Source organism: Typopeltis vanoorti, chromosome 9, assembly GCF_054136105.1.
Source record: "Typopeltis vanoorti isolate ZY-2024b chromosome 9, IOZ_Tvanoo_1.0, whole genome shotgun sequence".
Classification (NCBI taxonomy): domain Eukaryota; kingdom Metazoa; phylum Arthropoda; class Arachnida; order Uropygi; family Thelyphonidae; genus Typopeltis; species Typopeltis vanoorti.
The window spans coordinates 54,915,238-54,940,790 of NC_143557.1; the positions used below are offsets into that span (position 1 = coordinate 54,915,238).

General features: G+C 38.0%; 1 protein-coding gene across 1 annotated transcript in view; it reads right to left on the reverse strand.

The window, feature by feature from the left end:
- Positions 1 to 25,553, reverse strand: part of LOC150103058 (uncharacterized) — a 209,434-nt gene that overhangs the window by 3,005 nt on the left and 180,876 nt on the right. The window contains exons 13-15 of the mRNA XM_090398069.1: positions 24,902 to 25,098; positions 2,188 to 2,318; positions 2,034 to 2,047 (exon numbers count right to left, since the gene is read on the reverse strand). Of these exons, the coding sequence (XP_090254195.1) occupies positions 2,034 to 2,047; positions 2,188 to 2,318; positions 24,902 to 25,098 (342 nt within the window). The remainder of the gene's footprint in view (positions 1 to 2,033; positions 2,048 to 2,187; positions 2,319 to 24,901; positions 25,099 to 25,553) is intronic.

Genomic DNA, 25,553 nt, shown 5'->3' on the forward strand with positions numbered 1-25,553 from the left:
ATGATATAGGAAATGATCTGAGAGGAACAGTTCATTTGTTTGCGGATGATGCGAAGTTGGGTAGGGCAATAGTGAATGCAGATGACGTCAAAATTTTGCAGGATGATTTGGATAGATTGGAGGTCTGGGCTAGGGAGAATGGATGTCAATTTAATGTGGCAAAATGTAAGGTTATGCATTTTGGGGTGAAAAGATTGGAGGCAGTTTACTGCATTGGTGGAACCGTGCTCCAGGAAATTGATGAGGCACGAGATTTGGGAGTGTTGGTGGATAAGGAATTGAAATTTAGGGGACACATTGCAAAAGTGGCCAAATCAGCTCATCAAATCACTTGGTTGCTGAAGAATACGTTGACAAGCAGAGACAAGCAGGTTATTGTTCCTCTGTATCGAGCCTTGATAAGACCTCATCTCGACTACTGTGCTCAGATTTGGTCACCTAGTTTTCTTCTTGATGGGGAGGAGGTGGAGAGGATCCAGAGGCGAGTGACCAAGATGATAGCAGGTCTGTGGAATGAACCGTATGAGAACAGGTTGAGGATTTGTGGGTTGCAAAAATTGGTTGATAGGCGGAGGAGGGGAGATATGATTGAGACATTCAAATTACTGAAGGGTTTCTATAAAATTAATTCAGAAGATATTTTTGAGAACAGGGCTGGTTGTGGGAGGACTAGGGGACATCCATGGAAACTGGGCAAAAGTGTGGTTAGTAAAGGTGTTAGAGCTGGGTTCTTTACTTTTAGAGTAGTGAATGAGTGGAATGCGCTCCCTGAGTCTGTGGTGGATGCTGTGACAGTGAATGAGTTCAAGGCGAGGTATGATAGATACTGTATGAATGTGGAATAGTTGTGATGAAAATTATTTGGGGCCTCCCTCGATGAGTCTAATGACTCCCTGGAGTTGCCCGTGATAATAATAATAATAATAATAATAATAATAATAATAATAATAATAAAAACACGAAAAGTCATACTAAAAAGTTATTTTTGAAACAAACACCTCACTCTTACATGATTCAATAACAAATGAAGTTAAGGAGCAACCAGGCGAAACTTCCTATCTCGGCAATGCAATCAGTTTTCGTGACCTCGAAGCTGTCAACAGTGCCATGGTAATGCGGTTTAATTTAAAGCGTAGATAGCGCGCGCTGTGCAAAATACAAAATACGAAACTTGTCAACTAACTCCGATATTGGTATTGTGGCATTATTTAAAGCATAGATAGTGCGCGCTGTTCAAAATATGCATTAAATAATAATTGTTTTGAAAAAATTTTTGCTTAAAATAATCAAGATTTCTATGTTTACTTAAAACATTAATCTCTTTTAGGAAAATGTCTTGGCTTGGTGGGCCCCAAAGCCTGGGGCCCTAGGCACATGCCTCATTGCCTTAATGGGTAATCCACCACTGCATAAGATGGTAAGGGATAATTATCAGATTAATATAGATGAGATTTTTCACAGAGTTGGGAGAACAAGAAATCATCACTGGGAAGCTGTGAATGAACATGGGATTGAGAAGTCAATTTTTTTTGGCATGGAGAGCGGTGGGTGATTGGAATGCAGTGCCTGAAAGTGTGGTGAGTTAGAGACAGTGAATGATTTAAGTCAGGGTATCATAAGCTGCACTCCATGACAAGTCTCTTGACTCCATGGAGCACTGATGATGATAGTAATAATAATAATGTACAGAAGTTATAACCAATTAATGTACAAATGCTATAATTATAGAAGCTATAATTGATTAATGTACAGAAGCTATTGAATCTCCAAGTAGTGAAATTCATAGAGAACTTAATAAATCTGTATGCAGTAATATCAGGACTTTATTTATTTATCACTGACAGATCGTAGATGCTTTTGATTGTGATTCAATTATTAAAACAGTAATGAATACTGCAGTAGTGAAGATCATTACTGGTACAGTTGTATTTGAAATATCAAATTTCTTAAGGATGCTATTAACTGACCTTTTACTGACCTATGCTAGTGTACTTGCATAGCTTAGTAAAAGGTGAAAAATAAGTTATGACTACCGAATTTTCTGCAACTTGTAAAGACAATTTTAAACTTAAAAAATCATTCTTACCTTCAAATATCTGAAAGTATGTTTGAATAAAAGGGAAAGGATGGAAACTAAACTGTTAATTTTCTAGCCATGACATATCATTAGTAAATGTCAACACTTACACTGAACATTAAATAAATTTAATCCCTTTAAAGATCTCAGACTCTGTACTCCCATAAGTATCTTTCGTAAGTCATCTACTACCTGACTTCCTTCTAAAATGGGACTTAAATTCGCAAGAAGACCCTGTAAACTAATTAAAACAAAAATAAATAAAATATCCTGAAAATACTCGGTCTGCACATTTTATTTTCATATCAGAATAATCACATAGTATTTGTTTCTAAATGGTTTCAACATTAATATTACTGAAATAAACTACTCATATTCCTATAATGAAAATGATAAAATACCTTTAAAAAATTTAAGATGCTACAAGTGAATGTAAAAAATGCCTAAATTATTATTAGTAGTATTGTTCAGGATATCGATGGAGTCAGAAGACTCATCATGGGATGTCCTTCTGAGATAACACAGAATCAATCATATTATTAGTATTGTTCAGGATATCGATGGAGTCACAAGACTCATCATGGGATGTCCTTCTGAGATAGCACAGAATCAATCATACCACTCCTTAACATGTTTACTGCCACTCATTTAAAGCAGAATTCACCAGGGCATTCCGAATGACAGAATGACCTTGCTGCTGTGCTTACACATCCATAGAATTCAACTGCCCAGGCCAGACTAAGTTATGCAGCATGGAAATAAAGGAGTATTACTATGCTTAGAAGTGGTAGTAGCACAGTTTAGCTCTTTCAAGCTAAACTGTTATTTGCATATGTGCCACTGTCACTTCTAAGTGTCAATCTGGTATTTGCATATGTGCTACTGCCACTTCTAAGCATTGTAAGACTCCTTTATTTCCATGCTGCATAACTTAGTCTGGCCTGGGCAGTTGAATTCTGTGGATGTGTAAGCACGGCAGCAAGGTAATTCTGTCATTCAGAATGCCCCAGTGAATTTGTGTGCTGCCAGCCCTCTTACCACATTTGCAGGCAATGCATTTCATAATCTATTCATTTTCCATGCATAAAAGCAATTTCTCAAGATCTTACTCATCACTTCCTTTTTCAACTTGAGGGGTGGTGGTCCCTTGTCCTTGTTCCTTTCATTAGCTCTACTGAAAAATCATCCCTGTGTCAATCTGGTAAATACTTCTCAACAATTTAAAAAAGTCTGAATGACATCACCCCTTTGTCTTTTATCCACAAAACCCCGTGGTAGGCATGCTCTCAATCTACCTGTCCTCCTAACCAATGTTCCAGCCCTGATATCATTCTTGTTTCTGCCTTTGTATCTTCCCAAAGTTCTTCCATTTCCTTCAAATTCCAGTGACCAGATCTGAGCACAGTAACCCAGATATGGTTTGATCGAGGTCTTATTCAGACTTTTTTAAATTGTTGAGAGGTATTTACCAGACTGACACAGGGATGATTTTTCAGCAGAGCTAATGAAAGGAACAAGGACAAAGGACCACCACCCCTCAAGTTGAAAAAGGAAGTGATGAGTAAGATCTTGAGAAACTGCTTTTCTGCATGGAAAATGAATAGATTATGAAATGCATTGCCTGCAAATGTGGTAAGAGGGCTGACAGCACACAAATTCACTGGGACATTCCGATTGACAGAATGACCTTGCTGCTGTGCTTACACATTCACTGTTGAGTCGGAAAAAGAGCTGACTCACTATTCGTAAGCCATCTTGTTTCCGACCCAACACACAGTGACGATTAGACCTAAGGATAAGGACATGCTTATGCCTCCAGAGACAGGGCTAAGAGAGTATTGTATATATGTTCACACAAAAGTATATCAAACCGACTGAGATTGTTAATATTAAATAAACTTAAGAAATCTGTATTTAGAATTGATAATGTCTGTGTAAGATAAGCAAAGGGAAATTGTGTCTCAGGACTGAAATTGTTATTATTAAATGTGCATAAGAGATCTATGTATTAGAACCATGTCAAAACAGTTCAGAGTTGGGGTGACCAATCGGCCGCATTAGTAATATAAGGCGCGGCACGAGACCCAAATGCTCTCTCGTTTTCTGTTCCTGTGTTCCCGTCCAATCCTGGATAGCTACGGAAGCTTGTCACCGGTGCCCAGCGACAAGCTTCCGGTTGCTGTTGTACCGAGTCGAATAAAGCCACCATAGGAATGAAGTCAGAATTCCAGTAAAGAGCCATTGGTAAGCTATGCCAACATGAAGTCAGCGAAGGGCAACCTTTGAAGATAGTGGAAGTAAGTCGCTGATGCCACAGAAACACGTGGTGAGAAAATAAGGAAATCTTACATATCGGAAGTGAAAGCATAGAGGGAAGTCACAGAAACCCCATGAAAAGAACAAGATGGTAATGTACAATTTTTCATACTCATTACAGAATTGTAATCGTGAAAGGAATAGGAGCCAAGGATTTAAGGAGCTCCACACATTAACTTACCCATAGTACCTAAAAGACTGCTTGGACTGATCTGTCTGTGTCAAATAAGCTGGTACCACTCTAAGCTTGGGCTGAGAAAGGAACCTAACCTTTGAACTGTTTGTCGGGAAGAAGCTATATGATATAATGTTAGATATTAGCCTGAATTTTAATTAAGTTGTGGGGGGGATAGAGCTTGAGCATGAATTAGAATATTTTTCCATGTTAAAATACAAGACGGAAACCGTCTGACATACTTTGTATAAAGTTTGTATATAATTGTGCTCAGAAAATGAGCACTGAGTAATCCTGTATGGAATAATCGAGTCTGAACATAATAATATAACAGAGATTTAGGATTGTTTCATTTAAACATAAGAATTGAAATTTTGGATATCTTAACCTAAAGAGGGGGGGGTGGAGTTCAGACTCTCTAGAATTGAAATTATTACTTAAAGTGAATCTATGCAAGTGTTTATAATAAATGTATTTCTTTATATCAAAGTTCATAAGTCTGTTGTCTCTGAGATTGAATTACCACTTATAAAACTTTTGGACCTGTATGAGTGAAGGGAGAAGCAATTTACATAAGAAAGAAAAGGGGGAGCCACGACTGCACATCACGTGATCCCTTTGTTGTTTAGCGTTATTTATTTGAGTATCAGAATTTAGTTGCCGGCTGGTGCAGTCATTCTAAACAAAATATAAATTTGTTGGCAATGAAATAACTGATATGCATGAGAGATAAATAATACATATAGAATAATAAAACATAAGAATAAAAGTAAAAGCGATGAGGTGGCGACTTAACACCACACTGCTTTCTTATCTCTGCTGGTCAAATCCTTCTCAGTATTGCAACAGTCCTCTGGATTGCGTTTACTACTTTAGCAATATATTCTCTGAATTTCAATTCTATCCCATCATCCCCAAATTTCTTGCCTTCCCCACTATCTAGAATATACTTACACAAACAGAATATGAAGTTCCAACCATGCATCCCAAATTTCAAGACCTTTCTGGCTTAATCAAATCCTCCTAAAAAGCCATAACATTAGCACTATGACTTTCATGGCCTCCTACAGTGTGTCTTTACACTTCATAGAGGTTTGGAAGTAATACTAATACTTACCCCGCAGTCATTAACATCAAGTTTACTTAATTCCTCATATTCCTCCTACTCACTTACAATCAATGCCTGTTTCTCTCTTCCCATTGCAATCAATGATGCATGATGACACATTCATGAGGAGGATGAAATATATTGTTAATACAACTGACCATCACCACAGCAAACTCAAAGGAGTCAGAGGAGTTATTAATAGACTACATTAAATTTCCCTTAGAACAGTACTCTGCCTGTGAAGTTTGGTTGAGACCTTTTGAAAGTGTTATAGTGAACTGAATTTGTTATGATGCTGTCTGCTATAGTGAGAAGCAATGATGCCATTTAACATTATCACAGAAACTTGATGTTATAACTAAATGTAGTCAAGACCTCCAACCATACAGCCATCTCTATTTGCTCTTCTGACACATCCATCTCAGATAAAAGTAGAAAACAGTTTCATCAACTGCGGTTAATACCAGTGTAGGATAAAACATCTTTTAGCAAAAGTTTTTTCTCATTATCTCACCTTCCTATTCTGAATAATAATGGTTACCATTCCCTGTCATAATGCATAGCTATAGATTTAAAAAACATAACTCGCAATTAGATTTAAAGATAAGTAAGAAAACTGCTGCAATTGATTGCTATATTGAAAACTGACTGCATCACACTACTACTTATAGTGTCCCATATTTTGAACAAATTGGCAGAACTGAGAACATGTGAAATCCAAGAGCATGTGAACTATACCCACATCTTAAAGACAGGAAACTCAAGAATACATGACCATAATACAGCTAACTTCATTCACAGGATTCATTGGAGAAACACAAAAATTGTATTATTATTATTTTTATTCAGGCCCCATAGATTCAAAAACTCATCGTGGGAGGTCCTTCTTAGGAAACACAAAGTCTATCATACCACTCCTTGAACTCATTAACTGTTTTTGCTCTCAACACTCTATCAGGCAATGCATTCCATGGTTCAACCACCCTCCATGCAAAGAAATCACTCCTCACTCTCTTGCTCAACTTCCTGGGCTGGCCCCTTGTCATTGCTACTTCCGGCTGATCCACAAAGCAAAAGAACTCCCCAGTGTTAATTCTGCAACCACCTCTCAACAGTTTAAAAGTCTCAATCATATCACCTCTCCATCTTCTATCTACCAAACTCTGCAGTCCACATTCCCTCAGCTGACCATCATAACTAACACTGTACAGTCCTGAAACCATCTTAGTTATCTGCTTCTGTACCCTTTCCACTGTTAATTTATCCCCTTCAAATCCTGGGGAATAAATTTGAGAACAATAGTCTAAATGAGGTCTGATCAGGATCTTATACAATGGAATAATAACTCTTTTATCTCTGCAGGTCAGCATCCTTCTCAGTATTGCAGCAATCCTCTGTGTTACCTTCACCACCTTTGCAATATGTTCACTGAATTTTAGTTTTCTATCAATCATCACTCCCAGATCTATTTTCTCCCCTACTTCCTCCAGTACAGCTCCTCCGATTGAGTATGCAGCCTCCCATCAATGTATCTCAAACTTCAAGACTTTACATTTTGCTGCATTAGACTAAGACTCCCATTCATTTGCCCATCTATCTAGTGTATTCAAATCCTTGTAGAGCTGCCATATCTGCACTATTACTAATAACCTTTCCCAGCTTCACATCATTTGCAAACAACTAAATATCCCCCTGCAATCCATTGACAATGTCATTGATATAAAGGTTAAACAATACAGGTCCCAGTACTGGGCCCTGTGGAACCCTCTATATCCTTCTGCCTCCTTGATACTGCCCCACTATACGCAACTCTCTGATACCTATCAGACAGCAATCCTGAATGCAGTTGACTAACCTGCCATCTAAAACCATGTGCTGCATCTTAAATATCGGCTTATCATGTGGCACCCTGTCAAAATTGCCTTTGCAAAATCCAAAAAAATGGCAGTATATGCCTTTCCCTCATCAATTGCTCTTGTCACTTTATTATAAAAGGCAATCATATTACTAAAGCAAGAGTGCCCCTTAACAAATCCATGTTGACTCTCACAGATATCATTACTCTCATTTGTCCAACTCTGTATCTGGTCCCTCAGTAATTTCTCCTATATCTTTACAACCATTGATGAAACACAAACTGGCCTATAGTTAGACAAATCCAGTTTGCTACCGCCCTTATGCAATGGAACTATCTTACCTTCCTTAAATTCCTTGGGTACCTTTCCCATAGCCGGACTTTCATTGAAAAGCCAGGTGAACAGAGCTGTCAGTTCTTTAGCACATTCTCCCAAAACCTGTGATGAAATACCATCCAGTCCCACAGATTTACTTACATCCAGGGTACTCGGTATTTGGAACACACTCTCCTCTTGCATCTCTAAACTTCGAACCTGCCCTATCCCTCTAGTATTAAAACTTACTTCTCCAGGATGAAATATTTAAATAAAGTGTTTATTGAACAACTCCACTATGTCCTCTGCATCAGTCACTCTATTCCAATTTTTATCCCACAATGTTATTCTTCCATAACCATTTGTCCTCCAACTGGCCACATAGATAAAAAAAATTCCCTAGGATTATGTTTAGATCTTAGTGCCAGTCTCTTCTTATCTTCCAGTTTTGCTTTCCTTACCACATTATTATTATTATTATTATTAACATTTGACCTCCATGGAGTCAGCGACTCATCGTTGGAGGTCACACTATTATATACAGTGCTCATCCAACTGTGCCTTAAACTGATTCACTTTGCCTAGACCCACACACACACACACACTCAGGCAATGTGTGTTGCATTCCAATCAACAACGACTCTCCATGCAAAGAACCTGCTCCTCACTCCTCTGTTCACATCCTTCTTATACAGTTTCTAGTGACAGCCCCTTGTTCTACTCCCTGTCCCATTCTATGAAAATTTTCTTCCATGTCGACCCAATAACAACCCCTGACTAGCTTGTATGTCTCAACCATATCCCGCCCCCCTCTTCCTCCTATTTACGAGGCTCTGCAACTTACATTTTCTCAAACTGTCCTCATACTCCACATTCAAAAGACTACTGACTACCTTTGTGAATCTACTCTGGACCCTTTCCAACATATCCTTGTCACCATGAAAACCTGATGACCAAATCTGAGCACAATAATCCATATGAGGCCTGATCATGGCCTTACACAATGGAATCATAACCTCTCTATTTCTGCATGTCAGGGTCCTCTGAATTATTGCCATTATCAGGGGCCACATTGAATTTCAAGTCCTTGTCCACCGTCACTTCCAGATCTCTCATCTCCTCTACTTCAGTTAAAGTTTCCCCACCAAGTGTATACTTTGCATCCCATTGTTGCTTACCAAATCTCAAAACCTTACACTTTGCAACATTGAACTGATAGTTCCACTTACCTGCCCATTCATGCAATCAATTCAAATCCTCTTGTAAGGCATAAACATCAGTCTGACTGTGCATTGCTCTCCCCAGTTTTGCATCATCTGCAAACAGCTGGATATCACTAGTTAAACCCAACTGAATATCATTAACATACAAATTGAACAATAATGGCCCCAAATCCTCATTGGCCTGGTTGGCCAAGCAGTTAGTATCCACTCTCCAGCCAAAAGGCTGTGGGTTCAAATCCCGCCGTGAGCATGGATGTTTGTAATTGTCTGTGGAAATATTAGTGGTGGTGGTGGTAGTGGCCAGTAGATGGTGTTGGTGTAGTTGCGGTTAGTTGTAGTTAGTAGAGACAGAGAGATGTAGAGTAGGTGTCCTCCCTTGATGAGTCTTTGGACTCCCTGGAAGTGTCATGTAATAATAACAGTAATAATAAAAACTGACCCCTGCTGCACACTGCTAGTCACCTTTCTTTTTTTAGGATATTGCACTCCCAAATACAACTTTCTGATACCTATCTGACAGCCAGTAAATTAACCAACTCAGAAGTCTGTTATCCAATCCCATCTGTTTCAATCTATTTAAGAGTTTATCATGTGGCAGTCTATCAAAAGCCTTTGCAAAATCTAAGTACACCACTGTATATGCATCTTCCCTGTCCAAGGTATTTTTCACCCTGTTATAGTATATAAGTTAGTGAAACATGATCTCCTCCTTAACAAACCCATAATGATAACCACAGAGAATACTGCTGTTATCAACCCATTTCTGTATGCTACTTATCACCAATCTCTCCACCTTCACCACAACTCCAGATATATACAGACCGGACTATAATTTGAAGCTACAGTCTTATCTCCACCTTTATGCAGTGGAACAATTTTACCCTCCTTCCACTCCCTTAGAACCTTTGCTGTTGTAAGACGCTTATTAAACAGGCATGCCAATGCTACTTCCAATTCCCTGGAACATTCCCTCAAGATTAGTGGTGATATGTCATCAAATCCTATTGCCTTATTGACATCAAGTTTATTTATTTCCTCTTGCTCGCTCACAATTAAGAAATCCTCTCCTATGTCCTCTATACTTAAGTTCCTCTTGATTCTACCCAGATTAGGATGAAATACCCTTATAAACTGATCACTGAATACCTCAACAATGTCTTCTGCAGCAGTTACCATTCTACCACTTTCATCCTTTAACTTCATCTTACCATGATCATTCTTTCTTCTACTTGCCACATATCTAAAAAACTCTGTAGGATTTTTCTCTTTGCCCGATTTGTCAATATCTGCTCATACTCTACTTTTGTTTTCCTTACTAACTAAGTCACTCTCCTGGCTTGTGCTTTATACTCTTCATGTGATTGATTATCACCATTATTCATCTTGTTCTTCATCCAAAGTACCTGCTTTTTCCAGATTTCATGTTTAAGCTCCATATTCATCCATTTTATACCTACCTTATTCAGCCTTTTGGCCTTTGGAATACAGTCATACATTGATGCTGTTATGTATTTTTTTGTCAGTTCCCATGCAGCATTTATTTCCTTACCACTTAACTCCTCATTCCGCATTATAGCTTCAAGCTGTTTCCTAAGCTTCTCATACTCACCAGACTTATAGTTTCATATATATCCTTTCCTCACAAGAGTCTGCATATGACAAGCCACAACACAGGTGGCTTCATGATCCCTTTCACCAACTGGTGTGAAATCCCTCTCAGAATTACATCCTCTGATGAAATGATGAGATTTAGAACCCTTGATTCTCGCATGCCCTTGTTTACGTGCTGCCTGAGATAGTTATCTCTCAAGAGCTTGAGAAATTCGTTTTCCTTATTCCCAGATGCTATCTCTTCATTCCAATCTGCACACCATAATTAAAATCACTCATAATAATTACTCTTCCTTTGTTCACTAACCCAAGTTGTTTATACATTTCTTCATCACCACCTTCCACATTCCCAGGCCTATAGCAACATCCAACTAAATACGTCTTCCTCTCAATCTCCACGTTACACCACACTGCCTTGTAACCATTTCCACTATTTCTCCCTTTCATATCTACCACATGTGCAATTAATCCCCCTGGTATCATCAGCAGCACTCCTCCTCCGTTCTTCCCCTTTCTATCCTCGCAAAAAATACTGTGCCCTTCCATTTCTATTCCCGTTATGATATCATCTTCATTCAACCATGTTTCACTTTTCCAATGATTTGGGGACAAATAAACTCAATCACTGAAACCATTTCCTCCCCTTTATTCCTGGTACTTCTGGCATTTGTAAACAAACACAGCAGTTCATTCTTAAGTCTATAGCCAGTCCTACCCAAGACATGTGTTGGTTGTCGCTCTCTCCTGGCCTGAATCTTATATTCTTCATGCATTTGCTCTCCACCCCCTCTCCTTATATCTCTTCCATAACCTCATTTTCACCTGCAGTTCCTGTTTGATATTGTTTGTCATCCACATTATACCAAATTGTGTCCTCTTCTTCACTTGTGGAATACAGCTTACTATTGCTGCCAACAAATATTCCTTCACAATTTCCCATGCACTAATGATATCCTGGCCTTCCAATTCTGCCCTCCATGGAACTGCCCCAAGTTGATATCTAAGACTAATATAATCACCTGCCTTATAATTCCACATACATTCCCTTTTCTTTTATATTCCTGCATGTTTATTCATCTTCCAAGTTAAAACCACATGGTCACTCTTTCCAACTGGGGGGGAGAGATGTCATCTCACTTATTATCAACTCTTCTGATGCCATAACCATATCCAAAATTCTTGAACCTCTTGTTCCCTCTATTACATGTTCCATTCCCTTATTCCTTACATTCATTTTCCTCTTCCCAACTTATACTGCTGTGGTTAAAATCTCCCATGACAATCATTCTTCTTGCACTTGCCAAGCTCAACTGCCTAAACATATTCTGCTCCCCACTTTCTGTGCTCCTTGGCTTGTAGCGACATCCCACTAAATATCCTGTCTTGCCCACCTCTACCTCACATCATTTTGTATAAAAGTTTTACTTTTGACTGCTTTTCACAGAACTGTATCCAGCCTTATTTATTTAGTCATTCTATTCAAATAAGAATGATTGCATGTCCTATTGAAAATTTTAGGAAATGGACATTTTTATTTGTTTTTTTATTTAGAGTTTGCTATAATGTGCGAGTAAATGATCATAGCAATATACAAGTTACAAAATAGTAAAAATTTCATAAATGATATAAGTAAGAATACATATAAATGTGGTTCTAAAAAAGGAAGGTGTATACTAAAACAAATATAAAAAAGATGGATAAAAGCATATAAAACAATCTATAAAAATACATTCATAAAAACATAAATAAAAAACAAGTAATGTAAATTACTTGTTTTCATTTATGCTTATAATAAATGCAAATAATGTAATAATGTAAATAATCTATATATGATAAAAATATCAATTGTCCATAAAAATTTGAAAACAAAAGAAACATTTTTTGAGTTGGATAAAATCTGCCTGAGTTTATAGGACTCAAACAAGTTGTGAATATGGCTAAAATAATGAACGTGATCATTAATGAAATGAAGGTAGTCAATTAAAATATGACTGAAAGTTAGTCCAGCATTACAGAACTCACATATGAAGGCATGTCACAACTCATCAATAGAAAGGGATGTGCATGAGAGGACTGGGTCCTATGCAGAGCCAACAAGGACAACTTCCTCTTTACAGTCTCTTCATTGACGAGACTGCCATAATTTAATTTTGGGCTTAATCTGGTAGAGATTATTATTAGTCTCTCTCTCTCTCTCTCTCTCTATTCCAAGATGACTGCTATTGGGATAAAAGTTGTGTCTGATAATCTTCTAGTAAACAGTGTATGGTACAATCAGATGGTGGATGCTTGAGAAACGATGTGCCCTAGCTGAAGCCTTTTCCTTTGATCCCAGCATGACTTGGAATTCAACAGAAGTGTACATTTAAGTGTTGCTTCCATAACTGAGACAGGAGGTATTGGATTTGAGAGAGCCCTGGATGTTTCTGTAGCTCTAGACTGTTTTTTATTACCTGAAGGGAATACAGCTTATCTGTAAAGTTAAAGTCACTCCAACGGGATCTGTACAGATATAATGTTGTCTGGAAAGATAGTAGAAGATCCCACTAGACCTCTGATTTTGAACTATCTGTATAGAAAGGCACAAATCAGAGTATTCCCATCTGTGTGTGTGTATGTGTGTGCTTGAAAGAGCTCTTCGTAGGCAACAGAAGGGATAGGTTATTTTGGTAGTTGGTGGTATGCATGAATGGCATTATAGTAATGCATTTAGTAGCCTCTGTGCTACAAGAGAGCTTTTCTTCCTAAACCAAAGAGTTTTATGGAAGTCTGTTTAATATTCTACAGATTCTTCCATCTTGGATGATAAATAGATGGTCACGTGGAGCAGTATGGTAGTGAATTTATGTTTGTTGGATACAACAGAGGCAGCTGTTGATGTCAAAGCAACAAAGGTGGTTCAAATGCCTCAACACATAGAGTAGGAAAAGGTTGATGGTGAATAGGGTCTAGCCATTGCAAGGTACTCTTCTCCGTCTCAGTAGCATAGACTTGGGAGCCACAATAAAGTTTTGATCTTATCAAAGCCCTTATCTGGCACTTATCTAACAACTGTCTCACACGAGAGAGAGAAGAGTAAGTTTATTGTCAAATATGAGTCCAAAAAACTTGGCTTCTGGTGCAACTGGATTAATATTTGTCCTAGTTGGAGTTCTGAGTCAGATTCAAGACCAATATATATAGGATGGAATAAAAGAGGGTGAGAAGAAGCAGGTTCACTGTGTCTGCAGTTGTGCAGTAAAGAGAAGATGGGTAGTTGCTACTCTTGTATGAACAGGTGCAACAGAAAGTGGAGGAATGATGGTTGCCATTTCACTAGAGCAGTGATCATTGAAGTACCTGTAGAATAGAACAGTGCACAAACAATGCATCTGTGAGATAGAGGCTGAAGTTAACCTGTAAGAAAGAAGATCATTTATGAGCCTAATTGCTCACCTATGGATACCATTGAGTATTTTAAGGGAGGTTTTAGATACATCACCCCAAACATATGAGCAGTATTCTAAACATGATCAGATTTGGGATTTGTATGTAGTTAAGAGATGGTAAAATATTCAACTGAACAAAAGAAAATGCCTAGTATTTTAGATGCTGAGGAGGCTGTTGATGTGTTTATGACAAGAGAGACAGGAGATAAACACTAGTCCAAACAGAAATATTTGAGAACTGAAGGTAGGTGAGCTGAGAACTCTTTTATGAGAGAAAAGGCAAGACTGTGTTTTGGTGGCATTGAACATGACAAGGTTGTCCTCTCCCCATTGAGGTTTGTAGATCAATGTTTATGATGCTAGTTGTATATGATCTTGTAGCTTAGGATGTCAGAGTACTTCATAGTTTGTAAACGAGTAGGATGAGTGGAGGGTACTATTGTCTGAAAAACTTTGAATAGGATTAGTGGTGATTGTAAGTAGGTCATCTATGTACAGAAGAGAGTGAGTAGGAGGAACAGATCCTTGAGTCACTCCAGCATTGGTGGAGAAGCTCAAAGAGAAGGAGCTATTTGCCATGACTTACAGAGAATGACCAGAGAAAGCTGGCTGCTCAATCACAGAGAGTGGTAGGAAGACCAAAGGATGATAATTTGTTTAGTAGGCCTTGATGCCGCACATGGTTGAATGCTTTGGAAAATGTTGAGGGCAACAGCACAAGTTTCTCCAAACCTTTCCATAATACATGTCTAGTGGTGGGTGATGTAAGCTGCAAAGTCAGCTGTGGATCTTGAATGGCCAAATTTGTACTGGTAGTCACTGATTACTTGGTGGGCCTATATGTAGTGAAGGAGTTGGCTATTAATGACTTTCTCTATTATTTTGAAGAGGACAGAGGCAATACCAATTGGTCAGTAGTTTGATGGTAGACTTCTATCACCTTTTTTTTTTTTTTGAAATAAGATGGATATGAGATTGCTTGCATGCATTGGGATAAATATGAGAGATAAGTATAATAAATGAAGAGATGATGCAGGATGAGTGTTAGCTCTGGAGCACATGGTGATTGAGAACAATTAGAGAGATGCCATCAGGACTGGAAGACTTTTTAATGTCCAAGTTATTTAGTAATTTCATGATGTCTTTTTATCAAAAAACTACAGGAGGTAGATGGTACTTGGATTCCAGTATGGCAGGAAGTGATTTCCTTTGGTCATCTATGCAGAAGTTCAAGGAAGAGATTGATGGCAGGAGGTCAGTTTTATCTTTGGGTGAAGTAACAGTGGTGTCATCAGAAGAGAGAGAGAGAGAGAGAGAGAGAGAGAGACAGAGAGAGAGAGAGAGATGGAAGTGCAGGAGAGTAGAAACCGTGTCCAATGACCTTAGAAAGGGACCAGAAGGAATGGCTTCCATTTGGATAGGAGATGAGTTTTCTGCCTGGCCTTTAAGAAACTGGATTTGAATCTGCTGATGACTGATTTGTATATGCTGCATGCTTTGATATAGGCAGAGTATGAAGCTGAAGTTCTTGATGTAAGCCATATGCAGTAAGCTGAATTTTTTTTGACTGCTTTGATATGCTTTCAGTTGTACCAGGGGCTTGGAAAGCAGCTAAGAATTGTGGGTTGAATGGGATATGAAGGCCTTCATGCCAGTGAGAATAATTTCTTTGACTCATTCACAGCAGGTATCAGGGTCAGATGAGAAGAAGCAATAATCAGACCAAGGTAAGAAGGAGATGAAATTCTGTAGGTCATTCCAATTGGCTTCTTTATAGCGCCATAGGATACGAGAGGTTGGGAGTGGTTGGAGGAATAGTATTTTGGGAGAGGGGAGATGTGTACAATATTGTAGTCTGAGTTGTCAAGGAGAAGTGATTTCTATGGTGTATCATTCACAGCAGGTATCAGGGTCAGATGAGAAGAAGCAATAATCAGACCAAGGTAAGAAGGAGATGAAATTCTGTAGGTCATTCCAATTGGCTTCTTTATAGCGCCATAGGATACGAGAGGTTGGGAGTGGTTGGAGGAATAGTATTTTGGGAGAGGGGAGATGTGTACAATATTGTAGTCTGAGTTGTCAAGGAGAAGTGATTTCTATGGTGTATCATTCACAGCAGGTATCAGGGTCAGATGAGAAGAAGCAATAATCAGACCAAGGTAAGAAGGAGATGAAATTCTGTAGGTCATTCCAATTGGCTTCTTTATAGCGCCATAGGATACGAGAGGTTGGGAGTGGTTGGAGGAATAGTATTTTGGGAGAGAGGAGATGTGTACAATATTGTAGTCTGAGTTGTCAAGGAGAGGTGATTTCTATGGTGTATCAGGAAGGAGAACTGATCAAAAAGAGATCCAGAGTATTTAGAGAGTGAAGAGTGTTATCAGGAATTAGAGTAGGTAGATATACAATTTGTGTTAGATCATTAATTACTGTCCAGCTTGGTTGGTATTGTTGAAATAGGGAAGCCAGTTGAAACTGTGAATGTGGACATCACCCAGGAAGATGACCTCACTATTTGGAGACCTGGTTTGCAAGTGGTCAAATTTCATGGAAAGGAATGGGAAGAGGTCTGAGTGGTTATCAGTAATTGGAGACTGGTAAATGCAACAAATGAATGTTACTAAATGGGGAGGAAACCTTGAGCCACAGAAGGTCAAAAGTAGGGAATTCTAAATTAGCCATTCTCTGGCAGGCTATATCAGTTTTCATAAAGGCACAAATGCTGCCCTTCTAGAGAAAAGAATCGTGAAGTGTGTAGTTTGAGCACTGAAAGTGGACAGCAGTAGATGTAGTTGCGATCTGGGTTTGTCAGATAAGATGTCTGGTCTGAAAGACTGCAAGTGATGGTGTACATCAATTTATATTTGTGTTGATACCACAGATGTTAGTAAAGTGAATGTGAAAGTGAGTTTTTAGTGTAGAGATTCTGGCTTGGTTTCTGTGCTGTGACTGGTTTTGGGATTGGTTTATAAGGGAGATTCACTTTTGTCGCAGTCTCACTGACATTGTTTGTAAGAGTCTTCCTAAGTTTGATTGATCATGATTAGATGAAAGGATATAAGTAGGAATGTATAGTGAGAGACAACAGACTTTTGTACATCACATCCATACAGAGAGAAACCAGTCTCTATGCCATGAGGTGGCTTTGACAGTGCACCCCCCCCCCACATACCACTACTCAGACTCCTTCTACAGGCACAACCTGGCAGAGTATGTGGCAGCAAGATTATGCAGCAGATGACCAGGAAACCTCCTGACTTGGTATTGATTTGTTCAGGCCTGTGCACTGACTGGCAGCCAGCCTACGGCACCACCATTTTAACTGATGTACCCTCAAAATGGAGGAGGTTATAACTCTCTAAGTATGTTTATCATGACCTTGAAGGGAACCACTCACACTGCACAGAGAAGGGGGGGGGGGGAACAGAAACTGGAAAATGTGGCATTTGCCACTTCAGACCTCCAATTAGGACAGGCTGTGGTATTTTACTGAGTGATGAAGACCATCTAGCACTTAGAAAATGTGAAAATCTGAACCCATTTGCAAGAGCTCATTTTAACAAAAAGTCAATAACTTGTTACAGCTGTTCTCCTATGAACCTCATATTATATGAATGACAAAAGATGACCCACATAGAGGACATTACTTACTGTTGGAGATTCTTCTGTTATTGAGCTTAATTTGATTGCAAAAAAATCATGACACTTAAAATTGAACCTTGTGGGGCTCCCTCCTCTTTGATATGAGGAACAGTCCTCATTCAGACTTGAAAGATTCGGTTGAATAGAAAGTTCTTTATAAAAAGGGGGAGATTCCCTCTGAAACCAACTGTGTTGATTGAATGATTGATTTATAGTTTATTGGTTGGACAGCAGGAAGGAGTGATGACAAGGGGGCCATCCCTGGAAGTTACGAAAGGAAGCTGTGAGCAAGAGAGTGAGAAGTGGTTTCTTTGCATGGAGGGTGGTTGAACCATGGAATGAATTGCCTGAATAATAATAATAATAATAATATAAAGTTGGGAGAGAACAGTCCTCATTCAGACTTGGAAGATTCGGTTGAATAGAAAGTTCTTTATAAAAAGGGGGAGATTCCCTCTGAAATCAACTGTGTTGATTGAATGATTGATTTATGGTTTATTGGCAGAAGGGCAGCACAGGTCTTACTGTGCCAAAGCAAAGGTTATAACAATACAGAAGGCAATAATAAATAGTAATAAAATGATAAATCCATAAATAATATGTACTGTACAAAAGCAAATTTAAAAAGTTTATAAATCAAGGAATTCAGTATCTACATAAAAATATAATTCATAATTAAATGTGTTTAAATAAATTAATTCTTTATGAAAAGTTAAACACATCATGCAGTTTGTCTGAGTCTGATAACATCTGCCTGAGTATATATGTCTCAGCTAGATTAGTAAATATTTCAATCCTCTCTCATATGCAGTGCTGGCACTCCACAATAATATGACAATTAGTGAGACATGTTGTATTTTTCACATCTAGATGGGTCATGAGACCTCAGTAAATAAGAATGTATAACATGAATGTAACCTATACAGAGCCTAGCAAAATCAAATTGCTCTCTTCAGTTTCTACACTGAATAGACTGCCAATGCTTTATTTCAGGCTTAATCTCGTACAATTTGTTTGTCAGCATTTCTTTCTGCAATTACCATTGCATTGGGTAATTAGCTTTGATCTTATCAGCTGTTTAAAGTCTCTGTATATGGGACTGTCAAACAATTCATGGGAAAAAGCATGAGCTGACCTAGCAGCTGCAATCTCATTTCCTTGAATTCCAGTGACTTAGAATCCAGTGCAACCGAACATCAAAATAAGGGTCTTCATTTTATATAACTGTTGTAAAGGCTCAAAAAGCACTGGATGTACATTATACACTGGAGACGAGATGGCCTGTAATGAACTCAGTGAGTCTGCATAAATTAAAAACTTTTTGGTTTACATCCACAAGTGCAAGGTGAATGGCATGCAACTCTGCCATAAAGTTACTGCAGTGAAACTGGATCTGGGGGGGGGGGGGGATATAGTAATGTCAGGAAACACAGCAACACAACTAACAAGGTTCTCAGATCTTGAACCATCAGTATAGATGGACAAGAAACTAGGGTAGACTGCTCTATGTGCATTAAATAATTTCAGGTAAAGAGATGATGGAGTATGGAAGTGATGTGTGGTAGTCTGTCATATGTATGATATTTAGCTTCCCAAAAGTAAACTAGTATCTAGATGCTAACCCTGGAATAGACTTTATTTTTAGAGCATAGTTAAGAGACCACTGTTTTCATCTAAGCAATAGAGCAGATTCATTTGCTTCAACATAAAGACTTTGAATGGATGATATGTGTGAAAAGCACCAGTAGCTATTCATATACTTTGATAATGGATAAGGTCTAATTATGTGAAACATGCTCTCTCCCTTGCAGAACTGTAATCCTGGGACCCATAATCAAGTTTTGACTGTACAAGGACATGATAAAGGAAGAACAAGGAACATCGATCAGCATCCCATTCTGTAGAGGATAGAAAAGGTCAAAGGAGATTCGATGAATTTTTGTGTTTGTTGCTGAAGTTGATGAATGTGTGTAAAGAATGTAAGCTTTCTGTCAAGGATGAGTCTTAAAAACTTGGCCTCTGGTGCAAATAGATAATATTTTGTCCCATTCTTAAATCAGGATTTGAGTGAAGAATACATTTTCGGCAGAAGTGTACACAGACTTCATGCTGAAAACCCAAACCCATTACTAAGACCCCCCCCCCACCCAACAACTGTGAAAAGACAGGGCTAAATGCTTGTTGAAGTTGTCTTTAAATTGCTCTCATATTGTAGCCGTGACAATAAATTCTCCGTGACAATAAAAGTCTCTCCAAGAATTGTGAAGTCATTGACATAAAGAGCACTGCTTACAGTGCAAGGAAGCTGTTCAGTGATTGGATTAAGTCTGATAACAAAGGATAACAAAGAGTGTCACACTTAAGATAGAACCTCGGAGAACACCTTCTTGATGATATGACCAAGAAAACATGCTTCTCACTTATACATGGAAGACTTAGCTGAACAGCAAGTTTTTAATACAAACAGGAAGGTGCTCTCTTAGACCAAGATTAAAGAAATCTTTTAACTAAAATAAAGAGACAAAAAAGGCTTCAGCAAAAGTTTCTGCATTCGGCTTTGAAATAATGCTGGATTTAATATCCACTTGATTTATATAATTTTGCATCGCTGAAATGAAGCCTTTTGGCTCTTTATTTTAATAAATACTTTATGCACACCGACCGAGCATTCACTTATGAAAAATACACCTCTCTGACACTTTGAGTTCCTTAGTACTGAATGAGAGTTTTTGCTCTCTCTTAAGGTTTCTGCCTGGTCTCTGAGGAGAACTAACCAGTTCAAAACAGTTGTCAGGCCAGTGAAACCTTATCAAAATGGACCAATAGAAGGCAAATATATGAACACTTGGGCAACTTGTAAATGCCAGTGATTATATTCCCTAAGCTCTCTCGCCAAATTTTGTACGAAACTTTCATAGTTTATGCATTTGGCTTTGAAATAATGCTGGATTTAATATCCACTTGATTTATATAAAGATTTTTTTTAATATGCCATAATGCCATAACTCTAGGCTGTGCAAAAGCTTTTTTTACCATGTCAAAGAAGACTGAAACCACATGTGCTTGTTTCAAGAAAGTGTTTCTTATACATGTTTCCAAACGTACCAAACATTCCAATGTTGATTAGTGTCTCTGAAAGCCACACTGTGTTTTGGAAAGAAGTTTGTTATTTTCTAAATGGCAGAGAAGCCTTGCATTTACCTTTTTTTCCCAATATCTTACAAAGATAGAGTGATAGGTCAATAATTGTTTGCTTATGTTGATTCCTTTCCAGGTTTTGGGATGGCAATGACAACTGATTTATGACAAGCATCTGGAAACTCTTCCTCTGTAGAGACCAATTGCATAGGTCTTTCCAAATATTCCAAATCTCCAAGTAGTGTCATATGCTTTTTTAAATATCAAAGATACAAGATGCTTGCATTTTAGGAAGTCATTTCTAATGGATGCCTCTGGGAGAACTAGATGATCAGTAGTAGAATGATATTTTCGGAAGCCAGATTGTGCTCTGGAAAAAATCTTGTTTCTCTCCATAAACCATAAAAGATGACTGTTAAAAATTTGTTTCTGGAACCTTGCATAAGTAGTTAGGGAGAGCAGCTAGATTGAAGTTATTTGGGAATTTTGGATTCTTCCCTGGCTTAGGAAAGACAAATAATTGCCTTTTGCTGGGTATCTGGAAATATACTCTCACAGAAAATTCTGTTGTAAAAGTGCAGCAAATGATTCGTGGATCATGACAACAGATGCATCTTATAATGGATATTATGTAGTCCAACGGCAGTTGGATGGGACTTAATTAAAGTAGCTTTCATTTCTTCTTTAGTGAACAGCTTATTGTATTCTTTGGTGCAGCCATTTGAAGAAAAGAGAATTTGTTGTTTTCTGCTTTCTTTTGTGGGCCTCAGAGGAGGAGGAGGATAACAGCATATTGCTGATGTTTTAGCAAATGTCTCCCCAATAATGCTGGCAATTACTGTTAAAGAGGCAATGTGCATCCATTGTATTGAAGGATAGAAAGTTGGAGAGAGGTATATCTGCCCTTCATTTTTCAGATTTTTTCCCATATTTGTTTACTGTTGATTACGCTTGGAATGGAAGATGTGTGTTGGATCCAGGATTCCTTTTGACTCTGATGCTGGATGTGTCTTGCTCAAGCTTGGGCATGTTTGAAAACAATAAGGTTTGTTGTTGTGAGGGATCTCCAGGAAAAACTTTCTTTCTTCTGGGCTTCTTTAGACCAGTGGATATTACAGAAAAGTGTTCATTCCCAAATAAGTTCTTGTCAGTTTCTCACTTAAAAGAGTAGGATAATAGAAGGTGAGCAGATAGTTAAGCTAAATGCAATGAATGTTTGGGTAGGTATGTGGAAGAAGGTGTTGCTTCCTGTTTTTAGGCAAGAGAGATTATTGTTTTTAAGCGTATGTTCAACATTTCTTTCTCTGGTGTTTGTAGGAGCACTACCCTACAGCATGTTGTGTCTGTTTAAATCACCATTAAAATTAAGGGGTGACAACTGCAATGTGGCATCATCTAAGTCATCAAGAGATAGCTGTGAAATGCAGAATGTAGATGCAACATACTGTTATTAATAGTGAGAGTCGGATAGCAACTGCTTCCGTATATGTGTTAATTGGGACTTGTTGGAATAGGATGTGGTTGTCCATAAGGATGGTGACTCCTCTAGGTGAAGGTCCATGCCCTGTCCTTATAAATGATGGTAGTTATGTATGCCAAATCATTAGCTGGCTTTTCGTGTGTTTCGTACAGGCAGAAGCATATCAGTATATACTTCTGCAAGAGGGCCTTGTTGTCATCAATGTCTTGTTGGAATTTACCACAATACCATTTCAGTAATGTTTTCATTATTTCTTTTTGGTGGTATCATCAGGCTTCCTATGTTGAGCAGCTTTATTTACATTAGCCTTGAATTTTTTATTTTTATTTTCAGAGAATTGTGGATGACCAGTATCCATCAATTCTTCTTCTTCATCTGGAAAAATATCCAATACATCATCCCTTAAGGACACTAGGAATATTAATTGTTTTATCTTGTTCTAGGGGAACAGAGCTATCCATGCTATCTACTAATGGGTCATCTATTAGAATGTCTTGAGGCATGTCTTTGATCCTCTGTTCTGCACATACCTTTTTTCTTACTAGATTTGCATGTAGTGGGACTAATTTTGGCATGTCTTCTAGAATGAGTCTATATCTATTATTTTCTTTTATGAGTTCTGTTTTGGAGAGATAGTAAGCAAGTCAAACCATTTAGTAACATTGTAATTGCAGACATAGACTTCTGTGGCTAATTGGTTCAAAAGACATATTTCAGTGATTACACCACATTTTTTATTATTCAGTTATACAATATACTGAAATAATAGTTCCCGACAAGTTTCGTAAATTGTAGGATTTACATCTTCAGGAGTAAATAGTATAACTTAAAGTTTAAACAAGAGAAATTAATAAATACACATCATAAACGTCTGGCTAAGATGGTTATGATTTGTATTTGATAATTTCTCTTGTTTAAACTTTAAGTTATACTATTTACCCCTGAAGATGTAAATCCTATGATTTACGAAACTTGTCAGGAACTATTATTTCAGTATATTGTATAACTGAATAATAAAAAATGTGGTGTAATCACCGAAATATGTCTTTTGAACATTGTAATTATTAGAAGGAAGGACTAACATACATGTCAAAGTTCCCACAGACACTTTCTTACAATTGCCTTCTTGGCATACAAGGGTTTATCCCTAATGTTGCTGCATTTATTGCATACTGCTTCCTTACCTCTGGATAAGTGATGCATTGTTTGTAACTTTCTGGATCTCTTTTTCATGCCTTTAGGTGGAAACCTTCGGCATGCTCAGGAATATGTTAGGAAAGCTCCCTTACAATTACAGAATTTTGGTGTTTTGCTCTTACATTCTTTATACTAGTGATCGTTACTGCAACAATTGGCACAGATGTCAGATTTATGCAGGAAGTTTGAGAATGACCTTACTCTTAACAAATAAGGATGATAATCAGGTCACCATTCCTACATATAAGTATTCTTCTCATATCTGTCACTCCTTGATCTTTCATTTCAGAGCAGATGTCTTTGTCTCATACGTTGAGGAGATCACAATCACAGTCTAATGTTACTTCTCAAGAGTAGCATAATGTTTTGTGGAGGGATCACAATTGTTATCCCCCCCCCCCCCAATAGATGTTGTGGAGAGGTGATGCTGTGATTCAGCTAATGATGTTGTTTCTACCAGGATATTCCCCCCCCCCCCCAAAAAAAAGGAGTTTCTTAAGTGATATTGGTGATCCTGTCAACCCTTTTATTCTCTTCTTGATGATGAAGGGTAACATTTTCCCAAGTGCCCATTCATCAATTGAGTGTGGTATTAAAAACATTGGTATTGTTATTGTTGCTGTCGCTGATATTTTTCGTTTTTTTTATTCTGTTTTCATTTGATATTTCAATGGTTTCTTGGCATGGTTATGGCTTGTTGAGGACCTCTGATAAACAAGAGGACAAAGTGTTCATTCTCAGGAGGAGTTCAGTTCAGTGCCAGAGCTCCTGCCAACCACAGAGCCACACATGGATGTCCACTCTCCAGCAAGCAATGACTGCATTTGGGAGAGGAATGCCCGGGGTTACCCTGGACACTGTACTCACACCACAACAAGCCATAGGCCCTGTCCCCAGACCATGGGAAAGAAGACTTACTGCAACGCCATTGACCTTGCATGCAAGCCCACTGGCCAACTGTTCCTGGCAGGGCCATCCAGGACTGCCTGTCTTGCCTAAGCAGAGGCAAAATAGTGTGAGACTACTTTGATCCAGGAATCCCATTTCTTAAAGCAAAAGTTTCAGTAATGATTTCTAATTACATATGTGGTTGTCTTCACGTGATAATTTACTTAAGAGATAACAAAATTCTGCATTCATAAAAAATGAGGAATATCCACAGTTTTCTTATTTTAATTCTTAATCATAGCTTTATTAACATATGCAAACACATTCTCTCTCTCTCTCTCTCACACACACACACACACACACACACACACACACACACACACACACACACACACACACACACACACACATACACACACACACACACAAAATAAAAAATATTCTTACCTACTAAGAAGTTTTTCCACTGTATTATCTTGTATTATATGAACTAATGCAGTAAATATATCAGATGTTATTCCTGAAGCTATTCTACTACCAATTTCCACCAAATCTAGCAAGTAGGTTATAATAGACTGTGCACTATTAGCAAGAAGTTTTAGCCATTCCCCACTATATACATTTTGGCGTTGCAATGCGGGCACCTGTAAATATGTTTAAAAGTATTTAAAAAAAAAAACCTTCAAATATTAATTGTTTGGACTGAATCTAATTATATTTTCAAATACTTTACATATCTCTTGGATTATACAGATAACCAGAGTTGTTATTAAAATTATTCTTATTGAAATTAAAATGAACTGCTGCTTTTATTTTGATATTATTATTATTATCTGAGACCTCCAGGAAGTCAAATACTTATTAAAGGAGGCTATAAATGAGCCAAACCAGCTATCATGACACCTTCTCTTAAATTCATTCACACTAGATGCACTCACTCCCCCTCCCCCCACTGAAGGCAAACTATTCCACTCACTGCTCTGTGAGAGAAACACCCAGCTCTTACCCCTTTCTTGACTGCAAACAAACTCAACTTCCATGGATGCCCTCATGTTCTCTCCCCACCTTCCATATAATGAAAAACTTCATCAAATGATAT